The 19,199-nt window shown below is 42.5% G+C and overlaps 1 protein-coding gene across 1 annotated transcript in view; it reads right to left on the bottom strand.

Moving 5' to 3' along the window:
- LOC311016830 (chemokine-like protein TAFA-2) overlaps window positions 1–19,199 on the bottom strand; it is a 75,262-nt gene that overhangs the window by 31,538 nt on the left and 24,525 nt on the right. Inside the window, exon 2 of the mRNA XM_084014791.1 lies at window positions 5,154–5,254. Coding sequence (XP_083870917.1) covers window positions 5,154–5,253 — 100 coding nt within the window. The 5' untranslated portion in view covers window position 5,254. The remainder of the gene's footprint in view (window positions 1–5,153; window positions 5,255–19,199) is intronic.

Below are 19,199 nucleotides of genomic sequence, written 5' to 3'. Positions count from 1 at the left end.
CCTACTCCGAGCAGAGTGCATCTCGCTGTCTAGCATCACCTTTCTACTTTCATAGATATTCATTTTCCGCAGTTGGTGGGAAATAGCGTCAATAAACACACTCCTCATGTTCAATATTTCAGGAAACAATCTGCTTGATATATATTAGAGAATATATTTATCATCTCCACATCCCGCGAATGTGCGACAGAAACATGTGTGACTCGTAATAAACCCCAAACATAATCCTGTGATAGATGACAAAAGGCCATAGTGCCTGGTAATCAAATACTCCCCTGGCACGTTAAAACGGCTTACATCATGGTTAAAACAACACATGCGTTACCAAGGACACACTGATTGGCAAAGGTGAGTTTATGCAAATGTAGTTCCTTGGAATTTGTCAACACCAATTGAAGTGGAGCGAGAGAGAAAAGAAGGGGGAGGGAGGCAGCGGCTGTATAACACTCATAATGATGAACAAATGGGCAGCTCATAATTAACAGGTATCTTTGGTTGCTAAGACAATGAGCCAAAGGTCACCACTCTTCAGTTTGATGTAAATGTAATTTTAAGATGAACAAAGTTTAACTACGAGCATTTTTAAATGTGCCATGAACTGTTTGGACCATAAGAGGTGTTGAAACTACTTTCTATCTTCATCATGTCAGGTCAATTTTATTTATACAGCCCTATATCCCAAATCCCAAATATGTCTCAAGAGGCTTTAGAAAATCTGTCCTTAGACCCTTCAGTTGGATCAGGAAAACTCCCATCATCTTGTCTATTAACATTATTATAAACGTTTTCCCGTACTGAGATACAATGTATTCGTTTCATCATTGTTAATTATTGTGAAAATGTAAGTGGACTGCATATTTAAAACTTAATTTCTAATTGTTCATATCAATGCACCAGTGTTCAAGTAGCATGTCCCAGTTGTAGCTAGACAACGCGGTGCACGTTTGAGCTGGAGGCACCGTTGTAAACCAAATGCAGCGGGCGGCATCACATGACAAATGTGGTTCCTGAGAGACTCGTTGCTGTCAAAGTCACTTCTGAGTGATCAAATCAAATCCCTCTCGATATCGTACCCCAGTTACCTGCTCTAACTGCCAGTTTTTAATTTAACGCCCCAGCTGTAAGTCTTATCTCTTCCTATGCGCTCTGTGGTGTATGGAGGTTTATGGCACTGTTTCTGTTTATTTGTATCAACTGCTTTATTGTGTGAATAGCAATAGCGTATCTTTATATTATTTATATTATAATTTAAGAAACAACAACATGCAGATGTGGGTCATCGTTCAAATGTCACAGCCATGGACTGGCAGAAATAGGAATTGCCAGAACAACCAGAACAATTCAAATGTCAGCAGTAAAAAAGGTAAATGTCTTCCTTCTCAGTTCCACAAAGGAAATATCCAGATTGGTTTACTACATCCCTGCAAAGATCAGTATTCTGCAAACCCCTGTTTAAGTTCAGCAATGTGTTTTTGGTTGATTTGATTATCTGTGCCACTACTAATAATTAGTTGATTTCAATAAATTATTAATAATAATAAATAAGAGTGGCCTCTCTTTCTCACATACAAGAACGTTCCCTCTTTTACAAATTTCAAATTTGTCATTTTCAGCTTGAATCTTTAACGAGCACAAATGGAGCCGTGTCGTAGACCCAACATGGAGTGCAGCTCTGCTGTGGAGCAGCCTTTAAGGAGGGCAGACAGCCTGTCCCCACGTATCACATTAGAGAGGGAGTGTACATGCATGTAAGCGTGTGTGCATGTGCTTGTGCGTGTTCTTTCACTGCAGGCTCGTGTGCACGCCTGACTGGATGCGCATGTCCATCTGAGCTTGTGTGAGAGCGCTTTAGCACATGCAACTTAGCATACCTACACATCGTCGTCCTTACAGCCGCATTCCTCTCCTTGGCAAATAAAGTGCCTTTCAGAGTAAGTTAAATTCCTTGCAGCCTCTAATCGGTGACGATGTGTGGAGATCGCAGCCTATGGACTGAGAATCAATGACTCGACAGTGTGTGGTGAAGTGATCAGCATAATCGCGTTCCGCTTTACTTCAAAACCCAAGCCAAGCTGTTTCTCCTAGACGATTGGCAAAGCCACTGACACACTTAGGCCTGTCCACAAACGAGATGTCTTCATTGCAGGAGATCTGAAGTCCGCAAAGAGTGCTAGAGCTCTGTGGTCCGGGCATGCAGCCTGTAATTTCCACACGGTTCTGTAGTGATGTGTGTGATAAAGCGTGTGAATAAGAGAAAAGGACAGGAGGATGGATGGGTTAACAGATGGAGAGGCACCGATGGCAAAGGAGAAGCATCTTTTTCTGTTCTGGCCTGAGAGATAAAAATCTAGAGAATAAAAGGTGAGCAGAAGCTAGGACACACACACACACATATTCACAAACACGCTTACACACACATTCAAGCACACAGCGAGACTTCTTTTGCCACTTCTCAGCCACCTCCACTCTCCTCCTGAGGTCGCCACAGCTGTCTTGTGAGCACATGCATCTTGAGCAGGTGGCAAGAACACAAAAACACACATACAGGCTTTTAGGACTTAATGTGAAAGACAGTCGAGCAGGAGTAATAAAAGACCTGAACATCTTGCAAGGTATGCATCTTCAAAAAAACCACTATTGACTGTAGTGTTGGCTAAAGCAGAACTCCCATTTCTCCCATGGCTTCAATTCAATTATATTTATCGTGTAATATCACAACAAAAGTTATCTCAGGACAAACATCGAGCGAATGTGGCCAGCTATCACCTTTTTTAGTGCACCTTGTAATAATTAGAGTTTTAAAATGTAGATAGTTTACACGTTCTGCAAAAAAAAACTAATATAAGACTTCAAATGATTTCAATTTATTTTTAAATACTCACAATCGTTGGTGTAACCTTGGCCACAAAATAGAGTTTTTCTGGGGGGGAGGAAGTAAATGCAGCAACCAGTCATTCCCTCAGTCCAATAATATCACAATAAAATATGCTCTACATTCCTGCATATGTGTGTGTGTGTGTGTGTGTGTGTGTGTGTGTGTGTGTGTGTGTGTGTGTGTGTGTGTGTGTGAGACCGTCAACCTTGGAGTGACCTAAGGGATTGTATTTAGTAATTATCTGATTACTCCTCTGTTTTTCGCCACTCAGACAACCTGCAACTGGATCACGCTGTAACTCCCTGATTACAACTTACTCTGCAATCAATCACCCATTAACAGGAGCACACGGGCGGCACACAGTCCCGATCACACACGGACACGCCGCATGTCGCCCTAAAGCATCGACACCTCCACCGCCGCTGCCACTATATCAGAGGATGGTATGATAAAATAGCCGTGATAGAATCTTCAAAAGCACAAAGCCAAACTGCTAAACCTTTTTCTCATCTGGTGACTTTGCCCTTCATGTCTCTTACCCGGTGTTTACAGTGTTTTTCGTTGCTTTGTGCGAACCTCAGCACTTAACGGAAAGCCCGGCGATACACCGCAATAAGCGAGCATCTCGGTCCTCTCTATGTCTTTTCACCAGCCTTCCATTTATGAAAATGTTTGCCCTTGCCTTGTCAAAAAATCCCTTTGAGAGGAGGAAATAATGCCCGGCAGAGTCTCTTACACACACACAAACACACACACACACACACACACACACACACACACACACAGTTGTGGTTATAGGTATTCGCATTCCAGCAAGAACACACACGCATAAATTCAGGTAAAAAACCTTGTCGTCTCTGAGAAGTGATAAGATTATGAGAAACGTTCCCTTTCCACACAGAAGGCCAACGGACTCGCACGCTACCTGTCCAGATGCTGCATCCTTCTTAAAGAATTAAAGAAGACACTCCGACTCATCAATCATTTTTGCCTTTCAGTCATCCGCTAATGGAACATCCAAACGAGGCAGATGTTGAGACACACTCGCTGCAGTATAAATATCTTTAGCTCCAGTGACGTTAGACGCTCAGTGACAACAATGACAAAGACAACCGGTTCAGACGAAGGGCAGCTGGTGCACGCCACTTTGTCACGACATGAAAGCCAAAGGCAGAGCTTAACATTCCCGAGCCATCGCTGCCTTCCGTACGCGGTCAAACCGAAGACGGGATGCAGAGGCGGACCATCATCACGTCCCGGTTGTGTCCTCGGGAGGTTTTGTCTTTGTCCACTTTGTTTTTGTCCAGAAATGTCGTCCCTGGTTCTGTCTGCTTTCTGCTCCGAAGGAGGAACAGTGCTAACATGATCTGCATATTTCTACAGTATATACAACGTGTGTGGTTTCCTTTTATAAACCAATAGACAGCCAGACTGATTTTTTCACCACTTTTGACAGTATGGACAAAATATTGAAAATATATTTTAATATAATGTAATCACACCTCCACCACAACAGATTTAATTCAATGCATTTCTCTATATTTAAGTTATTTTTTTGTCCTCGCTATACATGTAGGGGGCAGAATATTAGCATAACCATCACTAACTATGACCCCCGTAGTTACCCCGAACATGATTTAACTAACTCCTCGGCCACATAAAACGCTCTTTATATAAGCTCTCATATACACTGTAGGTAGCAGGTATGTTGTGCTCTCTATTAAAATGTTGACTTTTTCCCAGAGGAAAGTAATTCTCACACATCATTACAAAGCGGAGAGAGAGATAAAGACACCCAACCTCCACATGAGAAACCAACTGGAGAGCAGTAAGAGGCCCCCGGGCTCAATCATGCCAGTGACTCAGCCACTTGGTTCACATGGGAGGGGTGTCACGCAGCCGGGGATTTCTAATCCATAAGGCTCACTGCTCGCCATGCGTGCTGTAACCTACAGGCATTCTGTAAAGACGCCCCGCTCCGATGGGGGACTGCGAAGATGTGAAAGCCCCCTGAACTGAGAAGACCTTTTCTTGTTGGATTACTCGTATTCCCCTTCCTTTTATTAAATAACTTTTTTGTGCGTTCTTTCCTGGTAACCGGCCTCTGTGGTCTCGTATTTCATTGTGAATCCGACCCCTGCATTCCCTCGGGTGGTGCTTTACAACACGTGAAAATAAATTGGCTGCAGAGGCTGCCTGCAGTGGTAATCCACGATAGATCCAATACCATGAATGGCAGCAGTAGATATGTTACACACACACACACACGTTTACGTACCTGTGTGGCTCCTGTGTGCCTGTGTGAGGGAGGCCAGACAGAGGGACAGCAGTAGGCTCCACACACCTACTCCGCAGATGCAAGGACCCCGTTCCCACATTCTGGAGGGAAAGAAAACGCTGTTAGGAAACATGCATAAACCAAAGAATGTACTGCACATTGCATTGCTGTTTTTCAACTTTTTTTTAAGCAGATGAGCGGATGTGATTTCAGACATATTCTACCTTACTGCCTTATTAGCCACGCTAGCCAGATGAATTTAATGTCTTATGTGATCCATTGCCATAACGCTACAAGCAAGTCAGAGTTTTCAATTATCCAGTGAAATATCTCAACACAACCTTCATGGATTGGGTCAAAATGTGAACAGACCGTGATGATTTCCAGATTATGTTTCTAATAATGTAAACTCCTGACCTCTCGCTTTCCTCTCGCACCACAATAAGCTTAAAAATGTGTGGCTTTGAGTGACATTTCTCAACAACTATTGGATGGATTCTATCATGTTTCCATCAGCTTGAATTTTAATAATTTTGGTGATCCCTTGACTCATATAGCACCATCAAGGGTCAAAATAGAAATGTTTCAGTTGATGAAATATCCAATAAATGCATGGCATTCCCATCAGCCTCTGCACTTTGTGTTAAGTGCTAATAAGCAGATAACATTGTTATAATTATGTCGGCAACGTCATTGTGGCTATCTCAGCATTTAGCTAACACAGCCTCATAGTCATGCTAGGCTGTGAAGCTCTGCTATCTCAGCATTTAGCTAACACGGCCTCATAGTCATGCTAGGCTGTGAAGCTCTGCTATCTCAGCATTTAGCTAACACGGCCTCATAGTCATGCTAGGCTGTGAAGCTCTGCTATCTCAGCATTTAGCTAACACGGCCTCATAGTCATGCTAGGCTGTGAAGCTCTGCTATATTAGCACTTAGCTAACACCGCCTCATAGTCATGCTAGGCTGTGAAGCTCTGCTATATTAGCACTTAGCTAACACAGCCTCATAGTCATGCTAGGCTGTGAAGCTCGGGCTATATTAGCACTTAGCTAAAACGGCCTCACAGAGCAGAACATGACTGTAGGATCTGTCTTGTTAAATCACAAATGCTTAAACCTTGGACAACTTTCCAACTGTAAAATGTATAGAAACAAAATGTACACAGACAGGAGAAAAATATTTATGCAGATTGTTTCCTTCAAACAGATGGAAGACACAAGTAGGGAGAAACAAAGGGATAAAGGACAGAAAGTAGGGGATTATCATTGCTTGTAGGTTTGGAAACTCTGTTTAATTCTCTATCTTGGCTGCAAACAGAAGAATAACGTCAAAAACGGAGATGAGCCAAGTTCTGTTAATGTGTTCCACAGCATCGCCATCCAGAGATTAACTCCTGTGTCTGTTGTGTTTTATATTTAGATGGCACATGTTGAGCTAAGAGTACTGTAATCCAAACCAAAGCATTTCAAGGCTTTTAGACTCCTTGGGTCTGCCAAATATCTGTCTGACACAAAACCCACCTTCTGGTGAAAATAAACCTCTTTTTTTCTTTTTGGAAAAACAAAAGAAACCACGGACAAAATTATTATTTGTCACCAACTTTTAACAATGTATATATATATATATATATATATATATATATATATATATATATATATATTAATAATTTATTCTATGTAGGATGCAAACAAGGATGAATATAAACACTCAAAAACACACAAAAGAAAGTCTTGTTTTGTGTCTCTAGTTTTGCGAATGCTGGCAGGTGTTTGCAAGTGGCGAGTAGGGATGCATATGATTAAAGCACTTTGTATTCTGAGCACTGAGCAGCACGGAAACATCCACAACAGACGAGACACAAACTCTGCCTCCACTACGGAAACCGTTTCGTAAATAAGTTAGTATACATGTGTGAATAAATAACTATGAAGGTAAATATGTTGCAAAATGCAAGAGGTGACTTGATGTCTTTGGACTTGATGTGAGAACATGAACAACAAAATTTGCACTTGTAAAATATTCACACATGTGAGATGAATTTGAAGTCACAGGAACGTGTTTAACGTACGTTACATTGATGAAGGGAGAGAGCTCATACACTGTTTGGATTTTGATGCTTGTCATTTGATATCCTAAATAACATTATATCGCATAAATGAAATCCAATTAGAATCACATTTTAAAAAGGTATACAACCATTGAATAATCATCTTTGACCTGTCATGAAAAGACCCTTTCCTTCGTAGATTAGCCTATATTCCAAAGGTCAAAAGTAAATAAGGGATGTGAGGTTGTGGTGTTGATGTACTCCTTAATCACAGCACCAGTCTATGGAAACAAAGCTTTTGAAAGAAACCCTGGCTGTGTGCCATCGCGGATGTAACTTCACAGACAGAGGACAGCACATCAGGGACAGCAGAGAAAAGGAGCGCCTCATCTTCTGATTTATTTTCTTTTAGTCAAAAACTCAACCTATAAATTCACTTTTTTTTTTCTCTCACATGTTTCTTTCTGACTTTAAATTCAGCTCACACGGGTAAAAAATTGAGTCTTAAGTCTACAAGCTCTTGCATTTTGCAACATATTTAGTTTCATACCAGCGTGAAACTGGGATACAACATGATGACAAACAACCCATTTTAGCTTAAACACCATGTTGACATGAAAATTAAACAGGAAGTGGGTAACTCCTTATAGTCATGGAAAGGGGGGGGGGAGTTTCTCAATATTAACAACCCTAGGCTCATGTCACTCTATAAATACTTTCCACTGTGGTTGATTTCATTTTCCAGCGGAGGTGAAGCGAAAAATGTGAAATACTTTTGAGCAGATATGTGATGATGTAAGTAAAACAAACCAAACTTTCCAGGTTTGTGTGAGAGTCTGTGCAGATTAGCTCAGTGCAGATGCGATTATGCACATGCCTGGTTGGGTCTCAGTATCTGCTGATTTATTTGTGCACATGTATTTGGGCATATATCTGTGTGAATGTGTGTGCACTTATGCCACGAGGAAGTGTGTGTGTGTGTGTGTGTGTGTGTGTGTGTGTGTGTGTGTGTTTGTGTGTTAAGCCCTGGCTTGAGTTCTGAGCTGGGTGTGTGAGTCATCTGACTATGCAGCCATGCATTTCTAGAGCTGGGAGAAGCTGCAAAGCCAGACAGGCTGAGCCAAGGCTTTCTCTGGTTGGAGGGCATCACATACAGAGAATCATACACATATACGCTTCACTGACGCTTTTTTTCTCTCTTTTCTTCCATTCACCCCTTGTTCCTACATCCTCTCCTCCCTTCCCTCCTCCCGTACACACCGTATGCTCCGCTAGTAAATAATTAGGAGACAGAACAGAGACGCTGCCCCGCTTCCTCTCCAGCTTATTTAGACACACAGCAAGTGTTGTGATGATGTAGTGCCACTTCATATTGGCTGGTTTGTTTGGTCTGTCTGCCGCAGAAATGAGTGGGTGTGTATAGAAATGGATTTGGAAAAACAACAGGAGAGAGAGAGAGGGAGAGAGGAGGTGGGGGAGGAAGCTGTTCAGTGCATTCTCATTCCTGACTCGTCTCGGTCACTGGTCTTGGGCCTAAAACTATATGATTCTCTAGTTACCCCTCTAGCGTCAGTTTTGGAAGTGTCGGGGTCAGCGTGTCTGTTTGCACTCTTCGCATACACGGTGTATTTTTAAAATAAACAGCTGGGTGAAGTCCCGCGTTTCTTTGACTCATCTGCCGCCACCGATCCGACTGTCGCACACTTTATACTATGTCAGTTGCTTGACAGTTTAACAATGACGGTGGCAGGTTTACTTTCGAGTTATTTAAAAGGCCGCTCGTTGTGTTTGAGATAATATCTCCATCCGCCCCTCCCGACCCTCGTAGGCATCAGTGAGAAATCCTGATCGGATGTGCAGGTGTAAATTGTGGCTAAGCAGCATTGGATCCTATAACCCTGAATGATGTAGCTTTCATTAACCGAACACATAGGAGCGAGAGAGAAAGGGAGAGTGAGGGGGAGGAAGAGATGGAGTTGGAGAAAGAGTAGCGGTCTCCGATGAGTTCTGCAGTCTGTTCCATCCCTTTAATTAGTCCCATTGGAATGCCCTCCCCGCTCTGTGAGGCTGATCAGCTTCCCTTCCATATCTCCAGTCTCTATTTGTGTGTGTGTGTGTGTGTGTGTGTGTGTGTGTGTGTGTGTGTGTGTGTGTGTGTGTGTGTGTGTGTGTGTGTGTGTGTGTGTGTTTGTATGCATCTTAGCTAAAGCTGGACAGACATCTCATGGGCATGTGAGTTCTGGTTGATCTCCCAACGGTCGATGAGAAAAAATGTGGTGGAAATACATTAATATTCAAGGAGTTTCCATTCCCTGAGATATACGCCATTTGGAGAATGGGATGCCTGTACTCTCTCACTCACTCTCTCACTCTCTCTCTCTCACTCTCTCTCTCTCACTCTCTCTCTCTCTCTCTCACGGTGTCACCACATCATTTCTCATCCATCTAGTGTGTTATTTTTTAATATGGAGGAATAGAGATGAGAATAAATAGTTCTGAGGCGGCATGTTGCGACGCTATAAACCACTTTCAGGGTGCTTACAGACCTTATCTGTTTGGTTTGGTTTAAACAAACTCCGCCTGGGAGCAAAGAATGGGATGAACCGTGAGAGGAAGGCCTGTTCAGTACACAGAGCTGTTCTATCAGTTGTAGCTAGAGACAAATTCAATTTAAAGTCTTACACAGACTGCATGATTCTAAAACTGAACCGAAAGAGATATTTGAATTAGTTTCTCCCATATGATCGATGTGATGCTGCCGAATGATCACTATCACACTCTTTCTGGCACTGTCCAGTACTGAATCATGTCTGGGATGAAATATTTAATTGGTTTATCAAACAGTATGAAATAAAGATTCAGCCAGACTGTAAACTGGAGGTTTTCATCGTCCCCAAGTTTCAGGAGATGGTTCAATAAAATGCTGGTGTTGCTCAAACAGAATTCACAAAACTTCTTTCTTTCTTTCTTTCTTTCTTTCTTTCTTTCTTTCTTTCTTTCTTTCTTTCTTTGGTTTAAATTGTCAGAAAAATACAACAACAAAAGACAGTTTAAAACAGACATCAAGCATAATGCTCCAGAGTCTGACAGCACATTGCCCCTAGTAATTATTCATAACATGCTTTATATTTGCAGTCTTATGATAATAATAAAGCACCTAATAAAATTAGATGTTCTCATGGGGGTCCTGATGCAGGCGGACAATCACCAAAACAGTTATTGTTTAGTCAGTTTGTTGTGTGAACATGAACTGGGCCAGAACTCAAAGAAAATACTTTAACACCAAGTGCAGTGTAGCTTTTACCTTGTTTGTGTGTGTTTTGTGTGTGTCGATGGGAGCGTGCCCTCCGTCACACAAACCTATGCATTTGTATGACTATGAATTATTACAGTAGATGTGGATCTTATTCATCCTGAGTAGCTCAATGTCCTGTGGAGTGGTACCAAGGCGAAGGTCATCAGGGTGCTCACTGTAGCTTGCTGTGCTATTCAAAGTACCAGCGTCAAAAGAAATGGATGATATTATCTGATATTGTCAAGAGGCCTGAAAAGGACATTGATGATAGAAGGGAAAGATGAAAGGGAAGAAAATGAGTGCTTAAGAGGGAGGTGAGGAACCAAAGAGAACATTAGGAGGATGGAGGACAGGGGAGGAAATAAAGGTTCACAGTTGGGACCAAGCCGATCTGATATCGCTATTCGGTTCTGAAACTGATATAATTCACTCATCAGATATTGAAATGTTGGGATGACTGCAAAGAGGAGTCGAGTATCTGCTTCAAGCCCAGAACCTCGGGGCTCGAGGACGGTCCGACTTTACAGGCAGTTAGCACAGTTTGTATTTCAGTGTTCACCACTTAATCACACAGCGATTGGAGAGGGAAGAATCAACATGTCTGCCAGCAGTGTCAATCACCAAAACAGTTATGTTAAAGAAGGGTTTGTATGTATACCGTTACATAAAACAATAAAGTATCACTTTTATTATTTCACCTGTTTCCTTGATGGATTGCCAATCCCCTGGATGGATTACAAGAACAAGAGATGGCTCGTTGTAACAGCTGAACACTGCGCTGCAGGAGAGTTGCTAGTTGCTACATATATCCGTTTATTACGTTAATTTATTAAAATCATGACGTGAGTTCTTTTGCAATCGTAGGTGACTAACGCGGGCGACCCCAGAGGGTTAAAGATCTAGCCTCTCGTCCATTAATGCCAATATTCCAGCTTTAAGCAGGAGAGAGGGGGCGCTCATGTGTATTGGTCTTACTAAAGTGTCCGCTATACCAGCTGATTTCTGACTTTATGGTAACCATAGCAACCGCTCGCCACTTCCACAAGTCAACCTCTGACACAAGTTGTCACAGTTAATTGTTGTCTTTAACTCGTTTGACTTCGTTGTTCGATATTTATTTCTCTGCAGAGTTCTTACATTTTTTTATTTAAAATACTCACTTTGAAACCGGTATGAAGGAGTTTTCCTTAGCACTCTGAAATTCTCGTATTCATTTTAAACCCAGATGAAATCTACTTATTAGCAGTAATTTGCCCTCCTACACATGTTTGCAAGTGAAGCCTACTCAACTTTAAAAATCAAAAATGCAACGCTGTGCATATTTTATGAAAAAGGACTTACTTTTTCCTCATCAATATTATATTATGTGAACGTAGGTGGAGAATCTCAACCCACTGATCTGTCTGAACCAAGGAAAACTAATCTACTGATTTATGCTGATTTGTTTGTAGCCAGGCATGGCTCTGGGAATGGCAATGTCAGTTGGTCATTAAGTCATGGTCCTTTGGTCCAGGAGCTGCACATGCACAGACAATTAACATTCACAGTATTGCACTCGCCTCTTCACATGGAAAGTGACAGAAAAAAAACAGGCTCCTTTCTCACCTCAGCACAGCCAAAGTGGGCGTTAATGTCTGTTTTTGGGGAGTTTGGGAAATGCTTGTACAGCCATACACAATAAATGTGTGGTAGCCAAGCTAGCACCCAGCAGTAGATGAGTATCAGTGTTTCCTCGTGTTACAGGCATGGTGGTGCACCATTTCAATGGAACCCCCAGCAGGCCAAGCAAGGAAGGTGTAAAACAACCAAATATGAGGGATGCATCGATTCATGGTATCGAGTCCGATACTGTGCTCATGTACTCAAACTCGTAATGTTAGCGAGTTTGCGTTGGAGAGAGAGAGTGAGTATGAAAAGTCAGCAGTAACGGTACAGATGTGAACGTATCAGAGCAGCGTGTGTTCTGCTTATTTAGCGGTGAATAAAAGCTAGACACGAGCTAAGTTCCTGTGTCTTGTTGAGCCGTTCAGCTGATAATTAAAGTGAAGGGGGTTAGCCCTGAAGTAAGCAACAACTCTGGCTGCTCCGGCTCAGGACCACTTAAGGTGGAATGACCTTTAAGGTGGACGACTGTTATTCTCCTTTAAGTGACAAGCTGCTCCTCTGAGGCTTTACTATGTCTTTTAACTGTGTAACTGATAGCACGGTTAAACGGTTATTTATTATTATCCCTACTGCAAACTCTGCTCTGTTTGTATCAGGAAAACACAAAGTTGAATGTTTAAATATCAGCAATCATGTTGTATTTTTAATTTGTTACAGTCAGAAAGTGATTGTTAGAACTAATGGTATTATTAAGTACTCACAGCAGTACTCTGTATCGGCAAGTGCTGAAAATTTAGTATTGGTACTTGTTCTGAAAATGTATATATTAATATATTAATAAAAAAGTATATTATATAAAATAATCATATATATATATATAATATTTTTATGCAATAAATGCCTAAGCTTAATGAGTCATCCTCACCTTGAGTTCAATTTGTTTCAAGTCTTGTATATATAGAGTGAACAAAGATTTGAATGCAAATATACATTGAAGGCTGACTGAAGCACCAACATGCCATCATTGGTGGAACCACCGGGCCTGGAAAGACATTTTAGGGGAAACACAGAATATGAATAGATGGAACACAATAGAGCGATGATTTGTCAGAGGAGGTCTGCGTATTCTTGTGACTTAATGGAAGGGTTTGTTTTATAGATTTAGGACTGCGGCTCTCCAAACCTAATTGCAACCTCGGGAGGTTTCAGCTTGATTAGGCCTCCCTGATCCTGCAGCGCGTCTTCCATGTGTGTTTCATTAATGAAATCCACAGTTTGGCCTTTGTGGATAAATTCACTCCATTTGACCTGTGGAGGCTCCAAATTAAGCCTCCAATTTAACAAGCATTGTGGAAAGTCATTGCTCTGTGTGTGTGTGTGTGTGTGTGTGTGTGTGTGTGTGTGTGTGTGTGTGTGTGTGTGTGTGTGTGTGTGTCAGGAGCTAAGAGAAAATGAGGACTGGGGAGCTTTTGGCCATCTCCTCATCCAATCCTCTGCCTCTTATCACTCTTTCACTCGGCAACCGTGTTCTATGACTTCAGCCGAGTGCACATCACAGACTTGACATTCCCATCTTTCAGATCAGCTTTGGCCTGCCGCTGCCTGTGTGTCCCAACACATCCCTAAAGCTCGATTCGACCCAGGGGTGTCACACTCTATCTATCTCCCCTCCCTCTCTGTTTGTGTGCTGCGTGCTGTGTGCTAACCTGGAGAACTCGCTGCACTGCAAGGTAAAAAATCCTGATGTCACTACAAATCCATCGTCCACACACACACACACACACGCGACACAGCCGTCCCTAAAACATCCCCAGGTCAAAGACACGCACAACGTACACGCACGCCGTACAGGAACAACACACCGCTGCGGCGTGCGTCTGCTGACAGTGCAGATCCAGGTGGTAAACGCAGTTATGTTGTCTGAGCCTTTTCTATCACGCACGGCATCAGTCAATAAAAGAAAAAGGGAATTGCCAGCCCTCACCTACAGGCGGGAGCTACACCATAGCCGTAAGCTGGCTTAACACTGCAAAAATAACATCAAAGTCGCTCTCTCCATAGAATACACAGCACAACACTTTCATATATATATATCTATCACATTTTGACTACACTTCAAATTTCTGCAAGGTTCTTGGGCAATAACAGAGAGAAACACTTTGAACTAAATAAACAAATGCAAAGTAGGATCTTGAAGCTTTGGAATTTAGGAAAATATATTAAAGCGAAATGCAAATGGCTTCCAGTGTGTGGGCCCTGACGCGGGGGAGAGATGGTACCGTCAGGCATGGGAGAGCACGGATGAAAAAAATAATCCCGGGTGGGGGAAGAAATAGCTTCTTTAATTCAATTTCAATCTGGGGTTTTTTGACTTCTGTAGACTTTTGGCTGGGATTATCTAACAGCTAGCAAAGTGGAAATCCATCCAATGTTATAAGCCTTTGTTGACAAATGTAATAGTTGTTCTTCAGAGGGAAGAACAACCGTTCAAAGTAAAACCCCTTTTTTTCCTTTTTTTTTTTTGCTGCTCCAGCAACATTAGGAATTGAGGCAGTTCAGTAAAAGTCTCATCAAAGAGAGAAAACAAAGGAGGAACTACTAGGAAGAAAAAGGGTGCAGCTATTCCATTTCTGAAATCACTAACGGGGGAATGAAGGTTCTACTTTTCCAGCAGCACTTTAATAAGAGTCTGATTTCATCCGTCCGTCTCCCAGACAGACAGGTGAAAGTGACCGACAGCAAAGGCACTTTTTCTCTCTTTTTCTCCCTCTGCTCTCCCCCCTCTCTCCCCCTCCACTCCCCCTCTCTCTCCCTCTGCTCTCCCCTCTCTCCCCTCCACTCCCCCTCTCTCTCCCTCTGCTCTCTCCCCCTCCACTCCCCCTTTCTCTCCCCTCCACTCCCCCTCTCCCTCTGCTCTCCCCTCTCTCCCCTCCACTCCCCCTTTCTCGCCCCCTGCTCTCCCCTCTCTTGCAACTTAATTTTTCATCACACCGTGGTTTCCAGAGGGCGGCTGCTTTTTCTCCTCTCCACTGCCCTCAGCTGGTATATTTAGATCCTTTCCCTCCTTCTCCTCCACATCAGCATCTCTCATCATTCCTTCATCATCAACATCAATGCTTTGTTACTTTACTTAAGTAACTTTCCCGACATGTGTCTGCATTAGTCTTATGAATCGGGGTTATTAAAAAAAACATTTTTTCAAGCAAAAACACAAAAGACTTGGTTTCAGCTTCTCAAATGTGAGGATTTTTCAGTTTTTCTCTGTTTTGTATCATTTTAATTAATTATCCTTCGATTTTGAATTGGGCCTCCAGAAAATTGTGATTGTTTCTCGTACAACACCAAACCTGTAAACTGAACTGGCTGTCCACCTTATATTCAGAGCTTGTGCAGACTGGTTTTGTACAGAACTGAACGTGACAGCTTGGACTGATTGTTCCACTGAATTGTTGAAAATGACTATCATATGTACTGAAGTGCATTTGAAGGGTGATGCGACTTCGTAGCTTGAGGGGGACAAAGGGAGCCATCTGCATAGTCAGAGATTAGAAATCGTTGAGCTGAATGGAATACACTTATTCAAACCAGCCAAATGATTGGTGATTTCCACCTCTGTGATGCATTGATCAATCAACCATAATATGCAAATGTCTCAAACAGCAAAATAATTAGGGTTTTTAGCACTATTTTATAAATAGGCAGTTTGAGGTAAAAACAAAAACATACAATTTCATACATTTAACCTGCTGAACCCTGTTAACTAAGCGGTTATAATTCCCTTATGGCAAGTCCTGACTATGCTGTTTGTTGTTACTTTAGATTAAAACATGTGCATGGCACATTATTTTTGAGTTTATCCCCATTTGTAGCTATTATTCTTCTCGGTTGACGTACACATGAAGTATGACGTTGCCATGGGAATGGCAAGTCCCATTTGCACTTCACTGAGTTATGACGCCGACTAGAAGCGATGTGATTTTTGATGAAAAAGCTTCAATCGGGTGTCAGCGGTTAAAGAAAAACTCTTGTGTTACTCAAAGGTGATTAGGAATTGAAGTGGTCTATGAGAACCACACACACACACACACACACACACGTCGAGGCCGTCCCTTCAGGACTTCACTCTCAGGCACTCTGAAACCAACACCTGCCGCTGGAGCAAACACACACTTAGAAGCACACTGTGAGCTCTCACTGTGCACTCAATATTTTGTTGAAAGAAAAGTCATGTTGGGTTATAAGATGAGCCGCCATGATATGAGACCCTGAAAAACACACGGTTGTGAGAGAGAAAGCGATGGAGGAGGGTAAAAGTGGGATTAGGGGAGTGAACGTTACACTTTCCCTGTTGTTTTCCTTTTCTTTTTGGAGAGAAGACGCTCAGTGACGTGAGGCTGGGCGGACCAAGCTGCCCACAGAAACTTCTGCCTCAGTTTGATGAATACTTAAAGAGGGGAAAAGAGCTTTGGAGATGGTGAAGGGGCTTTGGTGCATCTTTCCTTCCTTCCTTTTTACTTCCTTTCTTTGACTCTGCCACACAATAACACGCACGTTTCAAAGGAACGATGTAGAGATCACAACGGGGTGTCTCGCTGATGGCTTCAGTCCTCTCTGGTCTCATTCTCTCACCCTCCTAAACTCCCCCAGTCCAGACCTATTTCTCTGCCCTAAATGCATAATTTTGTAAATGAAGCATCTGCCTGGGTGGCCCCAGTAGGCTCATATGTATCAGACTGAGGCTGACACACACACACACCATCACTCAAAAATAGTTTTGCTAATAGTGCCCACACATATGTAGCATCTCTGAGGTATCTTTGAGGGTAGATGACAGCAGCTGTATGTCTCCACACGTTTCAGTGTGCACACGTTAAATGTTGCTACAGCAATAACAAGAAGCCGTGGGGTTTGTGCAAAAAAAAATATATAATAACATAAAATGTGAGAGAGGATGCTGATTACTGCGGAGGCGATTAATCATGACAGTAAAAAGGTGGGTTGCTCTGTCAACCGAAACAAAGTCTGTATTTAGGTTTCCCTGAATTAGGACGGGCCTTTATCAGGAGCACATTTGTTCTTGTCTGCTGCAGGAGCCGTACAGATAAAACAATACGCTGGGAGCTCTCACACGTATAATACACTGGAAATACTGCAGAGAAAAGCTAAGCAGGGGAGTCGATATTAATCTGCGCAAAAAAACACTGTTTGCGTGAGGTCAGTGTTTCTATAGTAACGTAACTCTCTGTATTGGCATGACAACAGAATTACAGTGCAACGTATCTGGCTCTTGGGAAGTAAGCATCCTGATTGTCTGTTTTTATTTTAAACACTAGAATGTGACTGTTCAATTTCATACCGTGTGTTAAAACCCATTATCCTACATTTAGAAAATCCTCTATATATGGGTGTTGCTTTACATCTAAGTATGGTATCAGTATCTCTGTTCTGTAAGAAAAAGCAACACCCAGACTAAAGCAGAGAGACTCATCATCACACAAACTTCTTCTTTCTTCTTTTTGTTTGTCTCTAGTCCCGCGATCACTCGTCATTGCTTTCCCTCATTTCACCTCACAGCCTGGTGGACATAACTTATGCATGCTGTTTTCATATAGGTTGTCATGATTTGGTGTGTGTGTGCATGTGTGTGTGTGTGTGTGTGTGTGTGTGTGTGTGTGTGTGTGTGTGTGCTGTGTGTGCTGTGTTGTGTTGTGTTTACAACCGGCAGCCATAGACAGCAGCAGAGCAATAATGGTGTATAACTCATCCTAATGATGCAACAGTGAAGCAGCAGGTAAGGTCAACACTAGAGACTGTGGTGGAAGGTGAACTGCCTGGACAGACACACACACACACACACACACATACACACAAGCGCACACACACACACACACATACACACATACGGATAGACGTGAATGAATCACACCCCAACAAACACACCTCCAGGCCCATAAACATGTACCCTGCCAATCTCTATACCACTCCCCATCCACTTTCTCCCCTATTTGCCTGCAACCCATTATTTTTTCAGCTTTCCTTTTTTTCCTCTCTCGATTTCTCCATCCCAGCTCCTCTCCTCCCTCAACCCTTCATCCCTCCTCTCCTCCCTCCATCCCTCCCTCCCTCTGTCTCATGGTGATAATGTTGGAGGTCAGTTGACGCCCTGAGGAAGAGGGTTGATGAATAGATCCATGATCACTGGCTGTAATTACAGTGTCAAATGAACTGTATGTGCAGGTTCAGTGTGTGTGTGTGTGTGTGTGTGTGTGTGTTCTTTCCTAATGTGCTAGTCAGCTCCCCACAGATGCAGCTGCCATATCAGCATACACAACAACAGATGGGCTCCAGTTACACACACACACACGCAAATCCACATACAAAACCACTGTCTCACATATCATTTATCATAGTCTGAAATAATAAAAGTAGCACATCCAACTAGAATATTTATAACAAGTATGTGTGTTTATGTGCATACATTTAGTCTTTACACCATTTCAGACAGGTGCGTATCTAAACACCAGCATCCTGTCTGAGCAGATTCAACTCAGCAGGACCCTCTTTACACTGCCAGGAATGTTGGCAAACACACACACACACACACACACACCAAAACTCCAATCACAAGGTATTACCAACGGATCAGGGTGAGCTATTGACTTCTACACACATGTCTCCAGCAGACATGATAATGGAGAGCGGAAGCCACTGGGGCAGGCAGATCAACAGCTGCTAGCAAGATTCAGAGGCAGACAGACGGACAAACAGAGAGTTTAGTTCTCCTGGTGGGTGAAATTATGTCTCTTTTTGTTTTGGTCTCACTGGTGGAGAAAAAATCTGCTCTTGAGTTGCTTGTGAAATATAAATGTATTTACATGAATAAAAAGCTCAGGTCTAAGACTGTTTCATGGTTTCATCCACTAATAAAGGATCTTTCTTAAATCGATAGTAACTGATTTTTATTTGGCCACTCGGGGGAAGTGGACACGGCATTGCCATATGATACTTGTTTTCACCTTTGAGTTGATTTGTGTTATTTTCACATCCAGCAGCAACATTATCATCCATTTAGAGCCGTGTTTCCTTCCACCTGATG

Source organism: Eutrigla gurnardus (assembly GCF_963514095.1).
Source record: "Eutrigla gurnardus genome assembly, chromosome: 8".
Classification (NCBI taxonomy): domain Eukaryota; kingdom Metazoa; phylum Chordata; class Actinopteri; order Perciformes; family Triglidae; genus Eutrigla; species Eutrigla gurnardus.
The sequence above is the reverse complement of the archived record's forward strand: the minus strand, read 5'-3'. Positions and strand labels throughout refer to the sequence as shown.